The sequence below is a fragment of the Rhamphochromis sp. 'chilingali' genome (genome assembly GCF_963969265.1).
Source record: "Rhamphochromis sp. 'chilingali' genome assembly, chromosome: 3".
NCBI lineage: Eukaryota > Metazoa > Chordata > Actinopteri > Cichliformes > Cichlidae > Rhamphochromis > Rhamphochromis sp. 'chilingali'.
In genome coordinates, this window is record NC_137931.1 from 23,670,533 (window position 1) to 23,695,886 (window position 25,354).

The 25,354-nt window shown below is 41.7% G+C and overlaps 2 protein-coding genes across 2 annotated transcripts; both read left to right on the forward strand.

The window, feature by feature from the left end:
* Positions 1-796: 796 nt before the first annotated feature.
* LOC308393223 (oxysterol-binding protein-related protein 11-like) lies at positions 797-17,466 on the forward strand. The gene is made up of 13 exons (XM_080876826.1): positions 797-1,190; positions 1,429-1,497; positions 1,691-1,866; positions 2,201-2,280; positions 5,087-5,272; positions 5,882-6,080; positions 7,637-7,782; positions 7,917-8,057; positions 10,247-10,709; positions 12,053-12,239; positions 13,012-13,194; positions 13,274-13,427; positions 13,789-17,466. Exons 1-13 carry the CDS (start codon positions 1,075-1,077, stop codon positions 13,843-13,845), a joined length of 2,157 nt encoding a protein of 718 aa, XP_080732952.1. The 5' UTR covers positions 797-1,074; the 3' UTR covers positions 13,846-17,466.
* Positions 17,467-20,488: 3,022 nt separating this feature from the next.
* LOC308393445 (high-affinity choline transporter 1-like) lies at positions 20,489-24,226 on the forward strand (the record flags this gene model as incomplete). Its single annotated transcript, XM_080877216.1, has 8 exons — positions 20,489-20,672; positions 20,838-20,951; positions 21,218-21,373; positions 21,813-21,961; positions 22,102-22,245; positions 22,920-23,073; positions 23,402-23,616; positions 23,702-24,226. The coding sequence occupies 8 exons, from the start codon at positions 20,489-20,491 to the stop codon at positions 24,224-24,226; spliced, it is 1,641 nt and encodes a 546-aa protein (XP_080733342.1).
* Between the last annotated feature and the right edge of the window lie 1,128 nt (positions 24,227-25,354).

A 25,354-nucleotide genomic window follows, 5' to 3' on the forward strand; every position in this document is an offset into this window, starting at 1 on the left:
CAGCCCCCCAATCGAGAAAACAAAACCAATTACATGTTCAAAGCAACGGAACGGTGGCCCAATATCGGAGAGAACGCCACTCTTGAGTGAGCAGTGATAATTGAGCAGTCCGTTTTATTTTGCAGATTCAAGCTGCTCTTCAAAATTTTCACCACCAGATGTCACCGGAGAGGACTGTGTTGAAAAGCTTCGAGTAATGAACCGTTTTTCAATACAAGCTTCAGTGCTTCGGAAAGCTTCATTTGGCCATCACTACATATTTGTCAAAATATTTATACACACAAAACGCATCTGTTTAATATCTTTAAAGTTGTACTTGTCTGCACATGTTCAGCGTATACAAAAAATATCAAATAATAAATTAGTGGGAACAAATATGGATAATATGTGGCCTATTTGTGTAATTATTTATTCACTTTATTTTTCACCTACAACAATGCAAAAATATATTATAAATGTTTTTAAGGTTATAATTCCTTCTTTCAGATAATACTTACCAGTCAGTATAAAAATAACAAAAAACTAATTTATTTGTTGTTCTTTCTTGTTACTTAATACACAAAATCTGATAATATTTTATAAAATTATTATGTAAAACATTTATTTCCGTTTTAGATTGCGGCTTTTTAATCCCCTCAATTTTTTTTTTACCATTTACGCCTCTTTTACGTTTTTTTGTTGTTATTGTTTGTTTTCTTTTTTGGTTGGATGGATTTTTTGTTTATCATAAATGATTATATTTTTATATATCTTATATATCTCAATGCGGAAACGCTCCTGTAAGGTGAGTCACATGACCGTGTCCCCAACCGAAGCCAGTAAATATCAGGCTAGCTAGCAGTCTGTTAGCTACTCCCAGTTCCAGTAGATCAGACCATGTTTTTTCAGCTGTCATCGGCCAGTTGTCAGTCCAGCGTGTGTAGCCTGTTCGGTGGTGCTTTTCGTTAAGCGATGACCTCCCAGTAAGAGAGACTCCGTCCTTTAAAAAAAATCAGCTCTGTAGACTTGGCTGGCTTTACAGGTTAGCTTAGCGCTAGCAAGCTGCGTCCAGAGGAGGTGTCGTTGCTAGTGACTATGCAAGGGGAAACCACGACGATCCGAATCACGGAAAACGAAGGCAAGCTGGATGTATATCCCCAGAACAGGACCCCGAGCTCGGGGAGAGCGAGTGCCAAAAGCTGGCAGTACAGGTTAGTTTGTTCCGCTAGCAGCTAATTTAGTGTTGTCAGGAGCACTTCGTTGACCCGGACAGCACAACAACCTACTCTTTTTCAGTAGTGTTTAAGTGTGTATTTGGTTCTCAGGTATACAAGCTGAGTCAGAGGAATGCTCTGTGATTGAATTGTGTATTTACCTTGCTGTGTTTATGGGCGTGTGCTCACTGCCTGTATCATTTTATGAGTGTCTCCTTTTGCCCCATAATACCAGCGATCACATGGAGAATATTGATGGCTACCTGATGAAATATACCAACCTGGTGACAGGCTGGCAGTACAGGTGAGTTCTGACCCAACTTCATGTGACATAAGTCATCTCAATGAGCATTAAAGACCTTACAGTTTTATAGGGACAAAGTACCTTTGTGTGTGTGTTTATGTGTTTCTAACTTACCAAACAAAAATGTAAGGTGTGACTGTGATAAAAAGTCATATCATGGACAGCAGACTAAGCCAGTGTTGTTTGATTTCAGGTTCTTTGTCTTGAACAACGAGGCGGGCCTGCTTGAGTATTTTGTCAATGAGCAGTCACGGCCACAGAAGCCCCGTGGCATGCTCCCTTTGGCGGGGGCCGTCATTTCCCCGAGTGATGAGGACTCGCATACCTTCACTGTCAATGCCATCAGTGGGGAGCAGTACAAGCTCAGGGGTGAGGATCTGGCAGCCATGAGTGCTCTAAGTTAATTTGGCTTTAGCTGGTGCTTCTGTGCTCCTTCCTGAGCTCTCCACCTTTTATTGATGCCTCCATTCTACTTTTTCTTTTCTTTGTTTTAAAGCTCAGCCTTGCTCTCATTAACTTCCATCTTGTTCCTGCTGTATTGATCTGGATGTTTTTCCATTATCTGCTGCCGGTGATGCAGAAGCACACAGGAATCAATGCTGAGTATGATTACTGTAGAGTTACTGTAACAAGGTTGTGTTCTTCTTCTCCTGTGTGTGTGTGTCTGTGTGTGTCTGTGTGTGTCTGTGTGTGTGTGTGTCAGCCTCTGATGCCAAAGAGAGGCAGCACTGGGTCAGCAGGCTACAGATCTGCACGCAGCACCACACAGAGGCCATGGGGAAGGTAAGACTGACAGTGCCGAGTGTGTTTATACCTGAAAAGAGGCACATGACCATAATTTGTACCATGGTTGGTTTACACTGGATCATTCTTCTGTCAAGAATATATAGTTTTAAAAATTTATCTTTAAAAGAAGAAGCATAATTAAGATAAAAACAAAAAAGTCAAAAATAAAAATCAGTTGAGGCAGGCTGCCTGTTACACTTTTGTTGGATATAATGACACAGTAGTTCAGTTCAATTCAATTTTGTTTGTGTAGCACCAAATAACCACAACAGTCACCTCAAGGCACTTTATATTGTAAGGTGAAGACTCCACGCTTTTCTTTCCAAGCTCCTTGGACTACGATGACCTGGAAGACTGAGAACCTTCACAGACGTAAAGACTCCACAATAATACAGAGAAAACCCCATATATCAGATGACTGCTTGTTAATAGAGGTATCCTATTAGCCAATCACATGACAGCTGCTCAATGCATTTAGACACATAGAGTATGGTCAGGATGGCCTGCTGAGGTTCAAACTGAGCATCAGCAAGAAGGTGATTTAAGTGATTTTGAATGTTGCTTGGTTTGTTGGTCTACTGATCTGCTGGGATTTTCCCATACAGCCAATTCCTGGGTTTACAGAGAATGATCAGAGAGGGAAAATATCCCGACTGCTTCAGGCTCATAGGAATACAATAGTAACTCAAAACAATCACTTGTTACAAGCAAGGTATGCAGAAGAGCATCTCACCAGCAGCAGAAGACCACATCTGGTTCTTGTCCTGTTGGCAACTGAGGTTGCGGTTCACGCATGTTTGCCAAAATTGAACAATAGAAGACTGGAAAAACATTGCCTGATCTGATGAGTCTCAATTTTTGCTGCAACATTTGGTTGCAGCAAAAATTATAACCACAGTGTACTCATCAACTCATGGCTGCTTTGAGAAGATTAACACACGATGTCACAAACTGATTTCTTGAACATAACAATGAGTTCATTGCACTCATTATGTCTGTGGAAATATTCTTATCCTTGAAAGGATGAGTTAAAATCTCCATCAGATTTATGGCTCAGGTAATGGCCGATCTGTGTGTTTCTTACTAAATCTAACCGATTCTAAATTAGAAGGGTCGTGATCGCTGCATGCAGTTTGTAGACGGGCACACCACCATTTTTCTGTAAGGAAACACGTGAAAGCAGAGAGAGAAGTGACAATGTTGTAAGCCCACAGAAGCACCACTAAAGCAACAAGGAAAGAGAAGGAAGTCTGACTGGCATGAAATCGTGCTAAAGTTTGCTTTGTAAGCTCTTATCAGATAATGCGTCTGCAGCTGTGTGAGCAGTTTGTGCAGATATTTGTGTCTGCGAGCAGTGATGACTGTGCAGAAAACACATTTTCATAAGCTCAAAACTCGGTGTGCTTACAAAATAAAAGCTAAAGGCGTATGGCTGCCTTGATGCATGAAGCTTTGTACTTTACCTTCATGTCCAGGATCTTTATCTAGATTTGCATATTAGCATATTTGCAGATTTTTTAAAAAAAAAAAGAAGTTTATAGTAAAAACCTGAAAAACTCATCCGATGTGAAATGTGCACTCCAGAGACAGCAGCTCAGTCAGTCCTGTCTGTCTTTAAAGGCTTGTAAACCATGAACAGCTATGTTTTACTTCAAAGTCCATCTTTGACATCATTGTCAAAGTCAAAATCATCATTTTTTTTCTGTGCTGATGAGCAGTGACACAATGCTCTTTCATTAGTCTTTTTTGGTTTTTGGAGCAGAAAACCCATGCTGCTGCACACCTTTAGGCTCTAAAGGCCCTTAAATGGCTGCTGATCTGTCAATAAATGTGCAGCAGTGAAACAGCCGGACAGTACTTTGGTATTAAAACTGTTAGGGTGTTGTAAAAACTTCCTCAGCAAAATCTATGACTCATGAGCGGATGTGACAGTTTCCTGTTTTCCTTTCACATGTGCCAAAGGAGGCAATCCAACAGAGTTAGAACAGTATCGGTGTTTATGTAAAGAAATATCAGCTTCCAGCCTGTTTGTAAGTGCAGCAAGCAGCAGTATTGATCTGGATATTGATCTCCAGATTGCTGTGCAGCCCGTGGCCCATTTTAATGGTCTGGAGGTGGCCAAGTTTAGGAAAAATGAGCAAAGATGTGCAAAAATATAAGAAAAATGTTTTTAAGTGCTATAAACCACAGAGCCTGGGAGCCGGAGCTGGCCTGGTAAAGACGGTGATCCAGGCCCAATGACAGCTTTGAAAAATTAGAAGTTTGGACTTTTAAGTTTTTAAGTTGGTCATAGGGGTCATATGATTGTCTGTTTTCTGTTTTCTTTGTATTATTTCTTTGTGTCTTTACCTTACAGTATGACGCACCTTTAGGCAATTGTTGATTTGACTATATAAATAAAACTGAACCAAAGGTTCGGGCCAGTTTTGGAGATTCAAAAAAAAAATGAAAAAAAAAACAAACCCAAAAACATAACAGGATTTTTTCCCTTTTACTAAAATAAAATAAAAAGTGTTTTATAAAATAATATACTTTCAGCATGTTTTGTGCTGTTAGTCCGGCATTTAAAAAAAACAACTTTTTGTTTGTTTACGTACGCTTACAAATTGAGGAAACAGTATGGAGTTCAGGGGCCATGAAAAAGCCTGATAAATATCAGTAGTTTACACTGCTTATAAAATGTTTTTGAAAGCTTTTATTTTGAAAAAACAATATGGTAGTGCAATACACCCCGTCTCATTTATAGCTAGAAACACTGCGCTGACCCATAAATGTAATGACTGTGCTGGTCTCCGTTCCTCAGAGTCAGCCTCCGTCAAAGTCCCGGAGTTACTCCACGGCGTCTCAGGGCAGCGGCAGCTCCCCGATGTCCATGCGCCGGCACAGCCAAAACCCCGCCTCTTTGTTTGGCTGGTCGCAGGTCAGAGGCTCGTCGGCCTACTCCAGTAAGAGGTCCCTGCTGCCCGACCACCTGATGGACGCAAGAGAGGTACACTTTGATCTGAAGAAGTCATAACTCACCGATTGGGGGGAACTTTTAGCCAAGACACAAACAGTGGGGGCTAAATCCCAAGGGACGCTAGTTGCGTGCTACATTTTATGATGATTAAAAAGACTGGATGAAGGCGCCGTGTTTGGACAAGATGAGCAGACAGAAAGCAGTGCTGGCACTCACTACAATGTTTCATTAAAGTTTAAACTCGAGGCCAAGTACAAGCAAAAAGTACAAGAAACATTTAGTTCCTACAAGGCACGCAGCGGTGAATGTGAAATATTTAAGAGGCGCTTTAGAGCAGGACTTTAGCTCACTGAGATTTGTTTAGTCATGAGCTTTAGTAGTCTCTCTCTGAGCCAGTTTAATGCTGCAGATTGTCCACAAGGGGGCACTCTCATGTTTATTTAACTTGAGTGGGATACAGCAGGTTTTTGTTCTAATCAGCAAGGTGTAAATATGTTTTTCCCTTGAATTAATCAGAATGTGATAGTTAAACAAAGGCACTGAGTCAAAATCAGCAGAGCTGCCTGCACAGGTAGTTAATCACGGTCCTGTGAGGCTTTGCCCTTATTAAAAATAACCACGACATCCTTGTATTTCCAGATGATGAGCCAAGCCCAGGGTCAGCACAAAGACCTGATGCAGGGCATTGAGGGCCTGCCTGTGACTCCTGGCCTTTCCCCCCTGGACCAGGACCTGCTGATGCTCAAGGCCACTTCCATGGCCACCATGAACTGCCTCAATGAGTGCCTGCACATCCTCCACCTGCAGCAGGTGGCCCGACAGAGAAGCTCCCTAGGAGGTACGTGGAGGGATGTGGTGGGTTGTTGTTGTTACCTTTTGTGTTTGTCACAAAAGGTAACAACACGTAAGTTGAACTGTATATGTTAAAGTACCTGGATTACGTTAAGGGTGTGCTAATTAATGATGGTACACTAAAAGCTCAAACTCAGTTTAGTTCATCTGGACCCAGGCTGGCAGTCAGAGAGCTTTTGGCCAGCACGAGTTTCTACAAACAGAATACTTACAAAGGTGGGACGGCTTGTAAAATGATCTGCAAACCTCATAAACCTGCATTTTATTCATAGAACATAGAAACATTTTCTTTCTCAGTTTGCACATTTGACATGGTTTCTATTGCTGTATTGTGTTCAGGCAGCATGGACACGCAACTTTATTTAGTTGAACTCATATAGCACTAAATTCCAACTTTGTCTCAAGGGGTTTTATTTTGTAGTGTAAAGACTCTACAATAGTACACAAACCCCCAACAATCATATGACCCCCTATAAGCAAGCCCTTGGTGACAATGGGAAGGAAACACACCTGTTCAACTTGAAGGAACCTCTGGCCACCTGTCAATTGTAGTTTTGACGTAATTTTGAGTCCCTCGTGGTGCTTTATGGTCAAAATCACCTGCTACTGTGGTACTGAGTCGTCCCAAACACTGTCCCTCTGCACCACCTCCATCTTATCCCTTTATTGACCAACCCTTTATATTTACCAGTAAAATTGACCATGGGTTCAATAAAGGGTTAAATAAATTCTATATAAACTCAAGTTAAATTTTAAGTTCAGTAAATACATGATGTTTGGGAAGTGGGTGTTAAATATTTATGTCTCTACTGGGCACGCAATCCTAAGAACAAATCATAGTCTTGCTCATGCAGTGTCTGCACCCAATCTAGGCGGTTAGTTTGGCCGGACACTGGAATTATTCTGCATTATTGATGGGGTCACCTGTCCCCGTTTGTACCACCTGTCTCGCTGGTAATTGGATCTCAGATGGTTAAATATCCATCCGCAGCACCTCGAGGACAGCTCTGTTTTTAAGCTTCACATTAAAAATCATACAGTAAGGTGAAGGAGAGGAGACTCGCTGATCTTTTGTTAAAATGCCGGAAAACTCGTCCCACTTTTTCCACAGCAGATCTCGTTACTCGATGTATATTTCATCAGGCCGGACTCGCCACAGCAGCCAATCAGATTAAGTCTTCTGACGCACAAGGTGAATTTGAATTAGATCTGTCCTCTGCTATACGTACTTTTAAAGGGGGCGGAGGGGGGGGATGCCATACTGAGAGGGTTTAGCCAATCGGGGTGGGGGATGCTTCCAGAGTATCCTGATACCTGTCTTCACGGAGGAGTTGGGTTACACTCTTTTGGTCGACGGCAGCTCTCTGAGGAGCAGAAGCTCTGCCCGGTCAGCTGCAAGGCGATTGCGGGGCGCCGTGCGGTAAATGGTGGGCCGAGCTTAGCGCTACCTGTGCATGTAGGGGGGCCTCGGTCGGGTGGGAGGGAGGGGTAGGACCATGAGTACCTCTGAACCTGCACCTGTGCACTCCCCGTCCACTGCAGGACCCACCATTGAGTGGCTGGAGCCCAAACTGCCCGACATCCTGAAGAATGGCAGCAGCTCTCTGGGCAGCTTCGCAACAGGTGAGGGCCCGCTGGAGGGGAACCGCTTGGAGCTCAGCAGCCCCGAGTCCTGCAATTTCTCCGGGGTAAGACTGGGAGAGGGGAGAGGTTATCTGTGTCATGCTTGTTGCAGTTTTCTGTTAATGCTCTGTGAGACTGCCTCGTTTTAAAATCAGTCATACAAAAAAACTTTAATTTCTTCCCTCCTCTCTCCTCACAGGAACAGGAAGACATAGATGCAGAGGATGAATTGGAGGACTCCTTTACGGACAAGGAGGAGGACCTGGGTGCCGTGGAGGAGGAACGGAGCGTCATCCTACACCTGCTGTCGCAGCTGAAGCTGGGGATGGACCTCACGCGGGTAGGTCAAGTTCCCATATCAGCAAAAACAATCCCTCTGAGACGCCAGCACGAACGGGTCTTTGATAAGGCTCGCTTGGCTGTAACAGAGGAGGATTTTCCCGGAGCGAGAGGAGTTTCTTGTATCAATAAACACAGAGTTCAAAGCACATTGCGTCACAGTGAGGCGTGAAATGCTGCCAAGATTCCCTTCTGATTGGTTTTGAATGCAATTTCACAGAATTCTGGTAAAGAATAAACCAAAATGAGGAGTTCACACCATGTTCATCTGCAGCTAAATAAACCATTTTTTAACAGTGTACTGATACACAGTTAAAAGTATGTGGTAAGATTGTTCCACACGTATTTCAGCCTTGACTCAGCAACTGTTACACAGAAACACTGCCTTTCACTTCTTAGGTTGTTTTTTTTTTTTTTTTCAAATAAATCCTCCTGTGCTTTTCATGCATCATTATAAAAAAAACAAACCCTGCAAACTTTTCTAATGTAACACAAAAAGATCAACATCATTTACTGCAGTCATTGTGTCCTGATCAGTCCTTATGGTCCAGTAACGGTCAAAGACGCTGATACTGGTGTACTGGTGCTTTGTAACTTAGCTGTTTAACAGAAAATAGAAAGAACTATGGCTTAACACTGACATGTTGGTTATTGCCTGCATCTGTTGTGAAAAAGTATCTGCCACCTTCCTGATTTTTCTTTTTTTGCATATTTGACAGACTTGCATGTTTTAAATCAGACAAATTTTAATATTAGACAAAGATAATCTGAGTAAATACAAAATGTAGCTTTTAAATTCTTTAAATCATTTATTAAGGAACAAAAAAGTAACACAGACCTACCTGGTCCTATGTGGAAAAAGTTATATCCCTATAGTTTGGTCATTTTGCAGATCTAGTGACAAAACATTTGTCCCAGTGAAAAAGCAACATCCAGATGAACAATATTCCTTCCTGGGATGAGAACTGACTTTGACTGACTTTGTTTCTCAGCTGTTTCTTTAGATCGTGGCCTGATGTGTTGCTTTTTGAGATCTTTTCGCAATATTTTTGTGATTTTTGTGATATTGTATCGATACAGGGACAACAAATATTTATCTTGTTAAATAAATTAAAATACTCTTGGAATACTAGGAACAAAAGGGATCATCTCATGCACCATCATCCAGACATAATGTTAGCTAAGCAAACTAACACATTATCCAACATTGGGCGCACTTAGCTTGACAATTCAGATCAAGCTAATGGCTGAAAAGGACAAACTCCTTACATCCACCAAAGAGAGAAAATAATAATCAGCGGCTGCCTGGTGATTAAGTTGAATTTTTCACATTGTGCAATTGACTGTAGCTTGTGGTGATAATCAGTTGCCCAGAGCTTGAGGGTGTTGCACAGTCATGACCACGTTTGATCACAAAGTGATTGCGCAGGTCGCCTGCACCTTTGCAGTGTGACTTGGACCGACTGCAATCCCTCTGAGAGATTTCAAAGGTCTTTAAATAACTGCTGTCTGATTTATAAATGCAGACAGATTGCCAACATTTCGCCATCAGTCTGAATGAGTCTCTGTCATTGAGCACAACTCGAAGGGACTCGACTCAGCTGGCCTGTAGAACAGGAAGGCTGATCAATGAAAATGTAATTGTTAAATGTGAATTTCTGTCTATGCAGACAGCAACAGATATTTGTCACAGTTAAATGCTTATTAAATATCAGCCTGTGATGAGGCTGATATCTAGTAGCACAGTGCTGTATTCGAATTAAAGCTGCCCATGAAAGTAATTGAAGCTGTTTAAAAACCACATTTTGAGGCAGGATAAGGAGTCATGGTTGAAGTAAGCTCCTCATTCTTGGTAATTAGTTGTCAAGGACACGTGCTTAAACACCCTGACCCGAGGCTTACGCTGACACTCTTATCTTTCAGTGTCAGTTTGTTCCCGTAGTTCGATATCCTGCTCTTGAGTTTCTGATTTATCTCATGGGTCCGCTGGCTTACCTCAGCTGGAACTCTAGTAAACACCCCATGATCCGCAGGGTCACGTCCTGTCTACGTCTTTTCACTTCCTCATTGCACTATATTTTTCTGCCTAACCTGAGCTAATTTAGAAGCATCCTCAGACTCAGTTTGTTAATGCAGTATGTTCCAGAAGATGTGATTTAAAATCTCTTCTCTTGTCCATTTTACTTGTAGGTGGTCCTCCCCACCTTCATTCTCGAGAAGCGCTCTCTGCTGGAGATGTACGCAGACTTCATGTCCCATCCGGATCTCTTTGTGACCATCACAGACGGCAGCAGTCCGGAGGACCGCATGGTCCGGTTTGTGGAGTACTACCTCACCTCCTTCCACGAGGGCCGCAAAGGCGCCATTGCCAAAAAACCCTACAACCCCATCATTGGCGAGACCTTCCACTGCTCCTGGAAGGTGCCCAAGAGACCAGACGCCTCCAAGGAGCCTTCACAGGGAAGCCCCGACCCCACTGCTTCCAGCCAGGACTCCTACCAAGTGCGCTTTGTGGCGGAGCAGGTTTCCCATCATCCCCCTGTGTCTGGTTTCTACGCCGAATGCCAGGAGAGGCGGATGTGTGTGAACACACATGTGTGGACCAAGAGCAAGTTCATGGGCATGTCCATTGGGGTATCGATGGTGGGGGAAGGTAAGGCAGCACAATTTTTAAAAAAAACTGTGTTCTGCGAGGTTGGCAGCAGGAGTGGAAACACGAGCTGTTTTTACACATAGAGCACATGTAGGAGGCCCGCTCACCAGCAGCGAGTGCAGCGGGGGGTTAGCTCCTCTACACTCTCATTCACACAGGCTTTGCTGAATAAAGAGAGAGTGTAGAGCATTTATTGTCTGATCTGACTTCTCCCCATTTTAATTCTCACCTGCACCTCGATTGGATGTCTAAAAAAGTTCAGGGGCGCGCTGCATTGGAAACATTAGATGTTTTCACACATGAACTCGAGATGGCGTCAGCAGAATCAGGTTGGCTTCTTATCTAAAGTTCTCACTTCTCACGTGTAGCAGAAAGCAAGAGATGGCCCGCCTCAGATGTGTTTTCACTGCTGGAAGTAATCTGTTTGGCTCAGGTGGAGCATGCTGAGTTCTGGCAAGTTACCTGCTCTCTTCTCACGTGCACAATATCATGATGTGTGCTGTGGAGCTGGCAAGTCGCTATCTCACCTCCTCCTCAGACCTCGAGGCCGCAGTGCCAAAAAAGCCTTTCCATACACAGCTGTAACTGACAATAGAAGTGAGGTGCCCCCAACTCCCTTACTCCTCAGTTTGGTTTTAGTTTTATCTTAAAGCCCTCTTATTACCAAAAGCAGCAGTGTAATTAATTTAGGACTAAATTCTGGTGTATCAGGTGTCATAGTTGGTGTACATTCTCATTTGACTATTAATGCATTTCTTAATAAAAGTATTTCTCTCTTGTCCTTGTTAATAAAAATGTAGGACAGGACATGTTTGTACTTTACTGTGTAGGGCCTCAACCACAGAAGCATCTCTGTCATTTCCTCTGTCACCCAGTACAGACAAATAAGGGAAGTGTCGTGGTTGTGCGTCGGTATTGTGCAGAGGCTGTGCACAGCTTTGCAGACTGTCGTCTACATGCCATTGCTGTTTACCGTCACCAGGTGGCAGCATCAAAATTAGGTGGTACAGCCGAGCTGTGAGATCCAGCTGCTCTTGATGTTGTTTATCAGTCAACCATCACCATTTGACCTAAACCTGCCGTCATCCTTGTTGGGCTGCAGGCTCCTTTTGACCATTTCTGCGGTAGGGCTGTTGCAATACTAACATTTCAGACTTGGTTGAGTATTTTCCTGGATATTTCTATCATTATTAATACCACAGGGTGGAAAAAGACAAAAGAAAGATTCGACTGTATTCTTATTTATTGTTGCTGGGTAATACATTACATAGTACACCCCTCATATCTCTTTGTTACAACTGGCAGAAACCTTGTAACTCTTGTTTCTGTATTTATTCTTCCAGGTTGTCTGTATTTGCTGGAGCACGATGAGGAGTACACCTTCACGCTGCCCTGCGCCTATGCTCGCTCCATCCTCACCGTTCCCTGGGTGGAACTTGGCGGCAAAGTCACCATCAACTGCGCCAAGTCGGGTTACTCGGCAGTCATTACTTTCCAGACTAAACCCTTTTATGGAGGCAAATTACACAAGTAAGTCTTAGTTTTTATATCCACAACAAGAAGTAAAAGAAATGTATTTAATGTGGTTGCAATGATTGTCATTATATCAATATATGTGGTTTGAATCGTATCAGATTATGAGCTTGTGTTCCTTTTTGCCCATTGGGATCCATTTTCAGAAAGTTATGTTGTTATGCTGATGATGCTCAATTTTATTTACCACCAAAGTGCAACAACTTCCAAGCAGTTACTGCTTCGTTTCTTGGAAAACAAAAAAGTTTAACTTCAAACTGAAAAGCAGAAAAACCCCCAGAGGTGACCTTATTTGGTCATTGAGACGATGCTTTCATTCATTCAATGAAATGTGCTCTCTAAATGAACCGAACTTGACTATGTGACCAGGTGAACTACTAGCAATACTATGACAGTATTCAATTTAATTCAGTTTTATTTATATAGCACCAAATCACAACAACAGTTACCTCAAGGAGCTTTATGTTGTAAGGTAAGGATCCTACGGTAATACAAAGAAAACAGATAATCCTATAACCCCATGACCAAGCGTTTTGGCAACAGTGGGAAGGAAAAACTCCCTTTTAACATTCAGAAACCTCCAGCAGAACCAGACTCTGGGAGGGTCGGCCATCTGATGCGACTAGTTGGGGATGTTGGCAGTAAGACGAGTTTTTGATTGCCAGTTCTGCAGCTCTTTAAAATAAGTGTCCAAGATGGGCGTTTATATCTAAACAAATCCTCAAAATTGCATGTTTGTATTAATTCGGTCCTCCTACCACACGTTTAGGGTAACAGCAGAGGTGAAGCACAACTCCACCAATGCAGTGGTGTGCCGCGTACAGGGCGAGTGGAACGGCGTCTTGGAGTTCAGCTTCACTAACGGAGAGACGAGGGTGGTCGACGTCACCAGGCTGCCTGTGACGAAGAAGCACGTGCGGCCAGTAGAGAAGCAAGGACCGACTGAATCCAGGTCAGATGAAATTGAAGTTGAAGGAGCGAACTTGCAGTGTATTTAATAGCGTTTGCTGAAACATTTCGATCCTTTGCAGGCGCCTGTGGCAGCACGTGACCGAGGCTTTACGGCAGAAAGACGTCGAGAAAGCCACTGAGCATAAGACGGTCCTCGAGGAGAGGCAGCGGACAGAAGAGAGGCACCGTGTCGAGACAGAAACCCCCTGGAGGACCCGATACTTTGACAGAGAGGTGAGCAGTGGTGATTTATTAGGTTTCTGCTGATACAGCAGCTGGTATTTACTGCATAGGAAGTCATATTGAATCATATAACTGCCACATTGAAGATCTTACAACTTATATACACAAAATATTTGAATTGCATGAGTTAAAAAAAAAAAAAAAAAAAAAAACTTCTCAGAGGAGTTTCCACACATTAGTTTGATGCCCATTGTTTGGCAAAAATGTTGAAATCAAATACTTTGCAGCCTCAACTTAACAGTCTGGTGTTTTGTCTAACTTTATCAGGGTAAACAATTATGCTATCTCACTGCAGACGCTTCATTATCACTGATACGTGATGCCACACTGACTCTCGTCTCTCCTCCTGCAGGGTGAAGGTTGGGTTTATCACAAGCCACTTTGGAAAAACTCTACATTCAAATCCTAGTTTCTTCAGCCCTCTCCTATCTTGGATGTTGATATTGTAGATTCAGGAGTGTGTGTGTGTGTGTGTGTGTGTGTGTGTGTGTGTGTGTGTGTGTGTGTGTGTGTGTGAGTGTGTGAGTGTGCCGGAGTGTGTCTGCGTGCACACACGCATGTGGCCGTTGGTTATGAAATGACAAGCATGACCTGCACTGACGTACAGACGAATGCGACGCTGAGGGGGGAGAAGGACCGAGACGGCATGACCGAAGGTGTTCTCGAATCTCTCACATGATGTTCAGGAAGAGTACAAGTTTTTGTACTGCAGATTAGGGTTTTTTTTTTTTAAATAATCTAATGTCAATGAAAACATATTCTTGTACAGGTAATGGTACTCTATTTACACAGCCTTAAGATGATCTGATGAATGATACTCTGTTTGGACTCGGATGATCCGCCTGGATATGGTTTCTTCTTCTTCTCCTCTTTTTAAACTGTGGTCTCACCTGAGGATAAAGGGACTTTTGGTGAATATCTTCTTTAAATAGGAAAGAAAATCCCCAAGTAACTGGAGAATACATCTCATAAAGCTGAATCTGTGTATTTGAGCTGATAAAACAGAAGTCATTCCCTCTGTCACTGGATGTATTTACTTACTCGTGGTGTTTTGATCTGAGCAGTACAGAAACATTTAGTGGATGCCTCCCAGAGTAATTATTAAACGGGGCAATTTCCCAGAGTATATACATAAAATAGCACATTGAGCAGTGCTTACAGAAATTTACGTACTTTAAAATGACAGATTTAAAGAAAAGTACTAAAAATTAAAAAATAACGGCATCTGAATACTGAACACTGAATTCACTCACTGTTTACTGTAGACTGCACTGCGTTTAATGTGTTTACTCTCATTTTATACATTTATTTATCTTGTCACTCTGAAGGAAAGGCCCCAGTCATATAGGCCTAGAGACAGGTTGGCAACCTGATGGCAACCACCAGTTGGTAGGTGGTGCTGGCAGTTGCAAAGAAGGTACACTAGAACTGCTTTAGTTTCTAACATGTTGCTTATAGTTTGCTTGGAAGACACCAACTTGTCTGCAAACACTTTGCAATGGCTCTCTGAGCAGTAGTGAAACTATGAAGAGTGCAAAACAAGCCTGTAATAGAGACCGCTCACCCTCAAGGTGGAAGTTGAGTCCTTTAAAACATGTTTTCAGTAATAAGGCGTACTTTTACTTTGAATTTGAACGGTGTCTATTTCCGGTTTGCATCACATTCTCAATTCGTAGTTTCACTCCTGCTCAGAGAGTAGTTGGGAGACTGTTTGGATAACACCCAACGTTTCTTTGCACCAACTACTCACGACCTTTCACCGAAGCAATAACAAAGAGGTTATTGGTGCAGCACCCTATATCGCTTTGCGATCAGTTTTACCTTGCAACTGCTGGGAACCACTCCCCAAGCAGTTTGGAAATATGCCCCCCTCCCCCAGTGACGAGAGGTTGCCTGGGGTTTCCAGGTGTGCGTAAGAAGCCTAAGATGTCCTTGGTGGCATCACTATGACTCTATTAGGGGTTTTTTTGGGGGGGGGGGTTTAAATCATAAAATTTAGTTCAAGCTCCCCTTTAAGCTGTAAGCAGATCTATCTTAGGGTTTGGTGATGGGTAAAATTCTCCAACAGTTCCAAATAGTTACCGTGTCCAGTAGTGGGTGCTGTGTTTGTGCAACATTTCCTCAGTAATGCATTGTGCCACGAGGTTTCCTTAACATCAACCGTACATTTCCAGAGGGGTGTACAACAAAGCAAGTTCAACAACCTAAAAACACGTTCACAGATCATCTGTTGTACTAATCAACTTTGTTAACCTTCGAACGTTATTGGATTTCATGACTTAAATAATCTGATATATTGGTTAGTTTTTCTTGAGATTTCCCTAATGTTTATGTATGATTGTTTATTAGCCGTTACTAAGGGCATTGCAGTTCAAAAATAATCTTGTTTTATTGTCACAAGTAATGGATTACTCTGTTACAGTCTGCTTGGATCAGTTGGTTATTGTTTGTGGCTTCCAATACGTTGCCAGCGGGAAGTTGCAGAGTGCCCTCTGGTGGACACACAACATCAACCCCTGGCAAGGCTGAAGGGTGTTTCTCTCATTTCTTTCTTCCCTACTTTATCACGTTTTCATTTTAACAGTTATTAATGGCAACAGATTAGCACATCGCTGACATTAGCTAATAGCTGAGATGAGCCAATAGCTAAGATTAGCGCTGCTCTGAAAATAACCTGCTCCACACCAGGTTGTTTGGCATAAGTTGCCATGGTGATTTATCCAGTTTGAACCCCCCCGCACACACACACCTTTGTGATGCTGAAGACTTTGACTTTAGGCTAAACTTAGCTTGTTATCCTTTCATCTTGCTTCATAGTACACCCCTCAGGTCTGTACAGCAGAAGGAGGCACCACCTTGTGGCACTATTCAGCAATTGCACTTTACAAGCTAAATAATTCTCAAGAAGACAGACCACTAAAAGAACAAAACTTGCACATTGACACTCCCCATTGTAAGTGCTTAGTAGTGCATTCGTGAGCAACTATGATGCAGAGTTTTAGGTAAGTAGGTCAGACCAAAAAACAGTGTTTTAAAAGAGCTAAATGAGCACGTAACCAGCCAACATGTACACTGAATTTAACGCCAAGTTTAGTCAGTGTACGCCCTTGTTGATGATCACTATAAATTCCTTTAGAAACACAAAAAGTTTCCTTTCAAAGCTTCAGCTCTCAATTTAATGCTGAATGCTAATATTGATGTGGGTTTTGTTTTTGTTTGTTTTTTTTGACAAGTTCACGTTGCTGGAACAGCATGTTGTAGACTGAAAATTAGCAAATTTTATTAAATAATTAAATGATTCAGTTGCAGGTGAATGCTTCTTAAAAGGACAAAAAAAATGCTATGCCACTCTTCATGTCTTTTGCCTTTTTTCTTTGTGGTTTTGCAGTGTTTGGAAAAGTCCTGCAGCATGATTGCAAACTCACTTAAATTTCCTAATGTCTGTTGTGAAAGCTTTTAACCAAATTTGCTTCCTTTTGTAATGTAAATAAATATTTTCTTTAAATGTGTGTCCATCCCCGAGCTTGCCCTTCTTATTTCTGGAGTCACTTTGAGTACTTCATGTTCAATCAGTGTTTGTTTTCCTCTTTGATTCCACTCTACCGTGCTGTGATGTATACATGATATCCTGTATGTATCGCCTCCCTGCTAAAGCAACACGTTCTGAGAGCAGAAAGCCACCCTGCCATTGATAAGCTACCCCCTTCAAATCTCGGTGCCTTATGTAAACTCTTCATGTGCGTGTGCCGTCCAGCAAGGAGCACGGCACTCATCACCTACTTATCTGACCAATGCAATGATGTATGTATTGTTAACGTGTGTTTGATTTCTTTTTCTTTTTTCTTTTTTTTTTTAAAATCAATGCTTGACGTCGAGACTTCGACTGAGCACTTTTACTAACGGTTTTGACATCCTCCTAGTTTTTGGATTCTGCTGGTTGTCTTGCAGGTCTCTGAAATGCACTGAAGGAAACCTGGTATGGGGAAAAATGGATGTGTGAGATAATCTAATAAATGGTGTATCACTTGTATGCTGTGTCTGGTTCCTCTACTCATCAGCATTATTATTTATGTGAAAAAGGCTGATTTTAAGACATATTGGAAGCTACACCTGCACAACTCCAGAGTAGTTTCCCTTTTAACAAATGACCAGTACTATGCTGTGAAATCAAGTCTAGGAACTCATCAGCTTAGCCTTTGGCTTGGAGTTTCAACTCTACTCAGGACATCAACTTAAAGGGAGCTCTATTACACTCATATCCAGCTCCATTGTTGGACTCTACTAGAGTGGCTTTGCATGATTAACTGTTCAAAATAATCCATATTTATCACATTCATGGCCTTTATGCAGCCCGTCAGTTGATCCTGCCTGAAACGAGCTGTTCTTTCTCCCTTTAAGCCAACTGTTTTGTGATTGGCTGCCCCTCATAAGCAGAAGGTTTGATAGCACATGGGTGGAGCTTCTGTACCCACAGCCAGAGCTGTGAGCCTGGTATGACCATATCTTCTGTCATTAATCATATATTTTCTAAATCTGTGCCATCACAGTAGTTAAAAAATCTGAGGTTTTGATTACACTGACACTGACCTCATTATTTGAAACTCTCGCTATGTTAAATATAACATCCACCATTATAACTGTACATATATGCACTCCTGTGAAAAGCTAACTCCACCCTCTCTGCTTCCATAGATGGTGAGTAGCTGAACAAACGCACTTGATTAACTGATTGTCAGCCAGCATGAGCACCTCTGTAAAAGCAGTCTTTCCAGTAGTGAACGTCCCAGTAAATTCACCCCAAAGTAAGACCATGTTCAGAGAAACTACAAAACTTCCAAGAGCTACAGCTGAGACTCTACAGGCCTCAGTTAGCGTGTTAAAGTTCAATGCAGCGCAATTAAAAAACGATTGATTAATTGAACAAGTATGGCTTATTTGGAAGAGTTGTCAGAAGACAGACTCTAAAAAGATAAATGTTATATTTTAGTTTGCTGATATTGCCCTGCTGCCCACGGGGTTCTAGGTCTTAACACTCGCTTGCTCAGACTTTGACTAAAGCCCATTTTGGCAGGATATTGTGTAGAATCTATGACGACGCTAGCCCTGAGTGAAAGAGAGACAGCTGACCTTGAACTCAGGCACAAGAAGTCAGGTATTTCAATAAAATACACAGTCCCCCACAAGGAAACCCACTGTGATGGAGCTCTGTGAAGAGCCGACACAGCTTCTTTACCCTGTGAGATTCAGCAAGGTGCAGCAGGATTTGCAGGTCTGTTTATTCAGATTATTCCATCATAATCATACCATTAATGCGCATTATTTGCAAATCAGTTTATTTTTTCTGTTTATTAATCATTAAAAACACGTTAATTTTAGCACATGTATGATCTGCATGACCTGCAGTGTCTTTGCTTCTTGCTGACGCAGTGTGTATCAAGTCATCAGGGTTCTTATCGAAGCATAAAGTTTTTTGTTTCTCAAATAGCAACTGTGTTGCACAAACGAGAGCCAGAGGATGGTGAAACACGCGAGTCATACATGAGGACGAGGCAACTATCTCAGCAGAAGAATGCCAAGGACACTTGAGAGATATGCCGGTAATAAAAGACTTTTACAAAAAGTTCACAGTGTGAAGTGTGTGGCAGACTAACAAAACAACTTCAGAGTTTAGTTGCACATTTTTTCCCACAGTTTGCAGTAAACAAATATTATTTAAGGGGATTCTGTTATTCTTCTTTTTAATCTCTGTTGTTTTGGTCTTGAATTAACTCGAGCCGCTTTGTGTGAAAACTTGGATTTTTGACTCACTCAGAAGTAACTCGAAGTTTTGAGTTGTGTAACTAAATTGATGATAACTCAAATTGTCAACTGTCAACCCTCTGAAAGTTTTTCGTATTTATTTATTTACTGTAAGTGCTGGAAACAAGCATTCATAGCTTTAGGTATGGTTCACAGTTTAAAATAATCCTCATTTATCTTATTCTGGGCCTTCATTCTCTATAACAAGCAGTTTAATCCTCTCCCTTCAAGCTCATCTTCTTCTGATTGGCTGCCCTTCCCAAGCTTTGTTGTTCCTGCTGGCATCTTTGGCACTGGTGCTCCCCGTCAGCAGACAACAGCAAAATCTTCATGATTCCTTCCACCTTGATGAGAATCCCAGTCCCAGACACACTGAAGCATCCCCACAGCATAATACTCCCACCACCATGCTTCACTCTGGGGACAATGTTCTTTGGGTTGTACACCTCTGCCTTCATTCTCCAAACACAAGCAGTGTCTCTGTGGCCTAACAGCTCTAGCTTTGTCTCATGTGCCGATGTGCTTCCAGTATGCATCATAATCGGGTTGTCCTTAGCATATTTCAGTCTGGCCTGAATGTGTTTCTTCTGCAGAAGTGGTGTTTTTCTCAGTCTGTGCAGGGTTCTAGTGATTTTCCTACAATTCCTGACTTGGACAAGTCATTCACAAGTGTCTTGGTAATTGTTCTGAGATCTTTAGACACATCTCTCACTAGTTTTCTTTCCAGTCTTTGAAATCTTTTGCTTCTTACCTCTGTTTGTTCTCAGTGGTTCTCAACGAGTTTCTTTATAACTATGTATATCCATCTCCTGCTTTGTGAAGATCAACAATTCCTGTTCTCAAGTCTAAACTGATTTCTTTTGTTTTTAACATGATGCTTTGAGCAGTCATAGCTTAAACCCTTGCTGAAGTTTTCATACTGTGAAGATAATCTTTACAAGCTTAGAGCATTACAAAGCACATCCTTGGACAGCAGTGGTGCAGATGTGTGTACGCGGGGGGTGGGTGGGTGTGTGTGTGTGTGTGGGTGGTTGGGATGGGGGGGTCTGATACAGTCTGATACAGCTACACAGTGTGAAGAAGGTCATCAGTCTGACCCTCCCTGTGGTGAGCAGCGAGCTTCCTTTACTCTCCTCTCCCTGCGTCTCACTCAGGGCCTCCGTCACGGCTGAAGAGCAGCTTCTATTGCTTCTATAACCACCAGGAAAAGTCTCAGCAGCTCCAACTTATCATTATTATCATTTTAATTCACGATGGCTCTCCATATATCTGGTCTAATAACGATGGTCATCTTTTATTTGTTGGTGCTGGGGATTGGGATCTGGGCTTTTTTGAAATCTAAGAAGATGGAGAAAAATTCAGCTGGTGGACAGGTGGAAGTTTCTTTTTTGGCTAATCGGAGGGTCACCTTGGCAGTGGGCGTCTTCACCATGACAGGTGAGTTCACGTAGAAGTGTGTGATCAGTAATTTGGTGCTAACTTCAAACACATTTTGCTTTGTTTTTTTTTAATGAAACAATATCTGTTTGCTTTTATAAAAGTAGTAACTTGTACCATGAATGTGAGACTTGTGTGTGCTCTGTCTTGTATGATCGGCTGCAGCTACTTGGGTTGGAGGTGCCTTTATCATTGGAGTTGCAGAGACTGTTTATGACCCCACAAAGGGGTTAATCTGGGCTCTCATTCCTCTACAAATATCAGTTTCATTCATCATCGGTAAGAACCTCTTACAGAGGAGTATTTACCTCCAAAAATATGCCTAAAATGGGCTATTTTCTTCAAAATAAGATCCACTCATACAGGATATGTCCTTATCTTCTATCATTACTTAAGATTTTTTTCTTAACTGTCCCCTTCTCTTAAAGGCAAATTTTGAATACCTTGACATTCCTCAGCGATCACTAAACTCTTAACCACAAGAATCGAACATAACCTGAAATCTAATTTCGGCACTGCTTTGATTGTTGTCTCTTTTGCTAAAGGTGGTCTGTTCTTCGCAAAGCCGATGCGGGATAAAAATTACATCACCATGATGGATCCCTTTCAGAGGAAGTATGGGACAACACTGACCGGGCTTCTCGCCATCATCCCTTTCATAAGTGAAGTCATGTGGGTTCCTGTCACGCTGATTTCCTTGGGTAATATAAACACACAAACACTTCCTTTCAGAAGTGTTGCCTAAAGGTGCTTTTTGTAGTTACCCTGCAGAATTTAGCCAAACATTTTCACAACCGGGGGCAGCATTTTACCAGTTACCTCTAAACTTCATATTTTAAATACGGTTATATCCTCATAAGGATTTGCCCACTTAAAGAGCGTATTCACCAGTAACACTGGCTCGCCTGCAACATCTAGTGGTCCAAACTGGTATTACACAAACTACAGCATTCAACTTTAGTTGCCGTCTCTTCAATACAACACACAGGTGTTCTGTTTTTTTTTTAACTCTTATTTTGTTATTTTTTGGAAGGTTTTAAAACTTCTAATTGCCTGTATTTGCCATGAGTATCTTTAAATATTTATAATGGTCAACATGATTTTCAGAGGTATCGATTATGTGTGTTTTTCTCCCAACAGGAGTCACACTTTCCGTCTTTTCCGATCTGCCCTTAAGTCTCTGCATCTGGATCTCTGCTGCGGTGGCCATCGTCTACACAGTTCTTGGAGGTCTCTATTCAGTTGCTTTTACTGATGTCATCCAGTTATCACTGGTGTTTTGTAGCTTGGTGAGTTTAATGTGACAACACATAAACAAGACTGCTTTTCCAACACGCCAGAGGTAAAAGTTATCTCTCGCAAGAAAGAGTGCACGTTACAGTTGAAGCAGATTCGTTTCTCAAAAGCTTTACTCTGTTTTTTTTTCCAGTGGTTGTGTGCTCCCTTCGTTCTGGCGAGTGATGTCTACACCGACCTCCGTCAAACGGCTTTCAACCACACATTTCAGGCGCCCTGGCTCGGCCGCCTTGAGCCTGATGACGTGTGGATATGGATCGATAATTTTCTCGCAATGGTGAGATGACATAACAGTAAAATGTTTCTAATGATTTAATAAGATCTGAAGTCCTTGAAACCTTATATTAAAACAAAAACATTGTATATAAAAGATTATATCAAATAAAGTGTAAAGTTGATATGTCGCTAATAAACAAATTGAACAAAAAGGCTGAAAAAATAAGAGGTACAATAAAAAAGAAACAGCGGGAGGAACATTAGGTTAACTGGCAAGAAGTAAGTAATGTGATTGGGTATAAAAAAGTCTCGTTAGGCAGAGTTTCTCAGAAGTAAAGATGGGCAGAGGTTCACCAATTTCCAAAAACCTGTCTACAGATTTCAGAACAATTTCAGAAAAATTTTACTCACGTAAAATTATGAAAACTTTAAATCTCTCCTCATTTACAGTGCATAATATCATCAAAGGAATCAGAAAATTTGGAGGAATCTCTGTGCGCAAGGACAAAGCTGAAAATCAATACTTGCCCTCAGGCATTTTGAGACATCTACATCATGAGTGTGATTTGCTTTTAAACTCTTGGCCCTGTATATGTTTTTATTTGTTAAAAACAAACTGTGAGCAATAAGTTCTTATGCTGGTAATTACTAAAACACAAGAAAATCTCTCGGTTTTAAAAAAAGTAGCTTAAAAAAATGAACATAGTAGATTGTGGGCTTGCTCTTTGTTTTCAGAGTGTTGGAAATTTGGCGTTTCAGGACTTCTATCAGAGGACACTCTCCTCCAGCTCCACGGCCACGGCCAGAATGATTTGTTTCATAGCGGCAGGTGTGGTCATTGTTCTGGGAATTCCACCTGTGCTGATCGGAGCTGTTGCAGCATCAACAGGTACACCTGACGTCTTCTTTCTTCCGGCTAAACCCTTTAGTTGTCCCCACAGCGGATCATCTGCCTCCATTTCACCCTTTTCCCTCTGCACATCATTTACTAAAAAAAATTCAAACACTACACATAAAACTTAACTAATATTCTTTTTACTCATCCAAATAGTTTTCATAGATTTTATTTTGAATTTATATTTTATCTGGCAAAAAGGGGCTTCCATACACGATGAGCCTTCAGCAGAATGATTCAGATGATCCAGAGATCAGAAAGGAGCAGGAGGACTCATATTTCAGTAACTTTAAACATTATAATGTTTCCTCTTATGCTTCAGACTGGAACCTGACCTCTTATGGCTCACCTTCACCCTATGAGCGAGGAGAGGCTGCCATGGCGTTGCCCATTATCCTTTTGCATCTTACCCCCACCGCTGTTTTTGTTGTCGCCATGGGAGCCATCGCCGGCGCTGCCATGTCATCCACTGACTCGTGCCTGCTGGCAGCAACCTCCATCTTCACCACCAACATCTACACCCTCGTTAGGCATCAGGTAGGAACAAAGTCGGTCAGAATGCGGAGTTCTTAAAAGTTTGTGTTGATATTTTGGGAAAAATGAGCTTTGGTGTTCTGTTTAGGTATCAGAGAAAGAGCTGCAGTGGGTGATCCGCCTCTCCATAGTGGTCGTAGGGACTGTAGGAACCTCACTCACCTACCTGGACAGCAGAACGTTGGCCTTCTGGATCCTCAGCTCTGACTTGACCTACACCGTCATGCTCCCCCAGCTGATCTGCATCCTCTTCGTCGGATCATCCAATGCCTACGGGGCTGTGGCAGGTTACGTTGTTGCCTTTGTGATGAGAGTGCTGTGTGGCGAGCCGGTGTTCAACCTTCCCGCCATCCTGCGTTTCCCTGGCTGCTCTCTGGAGGATGGTGTTTATGTGCAGCGCTGGCCTTTCAAGACCACTTGCATGCTGTCCTCTCTGGTCACCATCCTGGTATTTTCTTATGCGACATCGCTCTTGTTCAACAAGGGGATCCTCCCAGAGAGGTGGGACCTGTTCAGGGTGAAGACTCAAGAAGAAACAGCACCAGCAGATGGCGCCAGACTCGGTGAAAATGATAAACATGCATCTGAACCGATGTTGGACACAAGATGCTAAGTTTATCTTTTTTTCCTACATTTTCAAGTCTTCAGCACTTCTGCTATATTAAATGATGCACATTGGTAATGGCAATGTTGCCTGATTTCTGGATTACTTTTGTTGTTATGCAAAATAAAATGAACAAATGCCTTTTACTTCACAGCTAGTTAAACATTATGTTTACAATTACCTTGAGTCAGAAAACAATTAATCCCCACCAAGCTGCTTAGAGCACATTTTACATGTTTTTTTTTTAATCATTATTTAAGAGAAATATCTGCTCTGCTGTAACAGCAGCATATTTGTGTATATCACTATTTGTGTGGGTAACTCCGTATAACAACCACTGCTAATAATGAACTGATTGTTAGTTAAACTTGAGTAAATAGCTATTTTACTGTTGACATTTCAATAATAAATATGTCGTACTAATCAGTGGGCATGTTATACTTTAAATCTGTTTATGTCATTAAGTTGTGCAATATAAAATTCCATACTGTGAAAAAGTTTGCCCCCTCTCTGATTCCTCATTTTTTGCACATTTCTCACGCTTATGCTATAAATTTTAATATCAGAGAGGTTAACCAAGTAAATTCAAAGTGCACTTTTTAAATGATTGCATTTGTTAAGGGAAAAATACAATGACCCTGAGAGGTTAAACACACTGGAACTTAAAAAAAATGACAACAGTAAACCACAATAGAAGTAGAAAAAAACTCAGCAAAAGTCGAATAAAACACGAAGGAAGTAGAAAAATAGAAGAAAATATCACAAAACGTAATGGATGTGTTTTTGGGGACACAATAATGTGACGGACCAGCTACGGAAGTGACAGAAACCAAAAACAAGTGTAGGCTTACAGTGACACAGGCTTAGAAGAAGCAGAGGATTCATTGATGTTGTGAGGAATAAAAAGATGAACATAAAGTGTTTTAAACATATGATTAATATAATAGTGTCAGTACGTTTTCCATTAGCTGTTCATTGTTAGCTCGTCTGTCACGTTATTGTCTCCCCAAAAACACACCCATTGTGTTCTTGATTTTTTTAAAGTTTTTGCAGCATTTTTATATTATATATGCTTTTATTTTCTTATGTCGCAGTGTGTTTGACCTCTCAGAGCTACTGTAAAAAAAAAAAGAAAGA

What these genes read in the sequence shown, in the direction of transcription:
- LOC308393223 (XM_080876826.1), top strand. Translation starts at nt 1,075, where the DNA reads ATGCAAGGGGAAACCACGACGATCCGAATCACGGAAAACGAAGGCAAG. An exon ending in GGAGCAGTACAAGCTCAGGG is followed by an intron (nt 1,867 to 2,200) that starts GTGAGGATCTGG and finishes TGTGTGTGTCAG; the next exon opens with CCTCTGATGCCAAAGAGAGG. An exon ending in ACCTGATGGACGCAAGAGAG is followed by an intron (nt 5,273 to 5,881) that starts GTACACTTTGAT and finishes TTGTATTTCCAG; the next exon opens with ATGATGAGCCAAGCCCAGGG.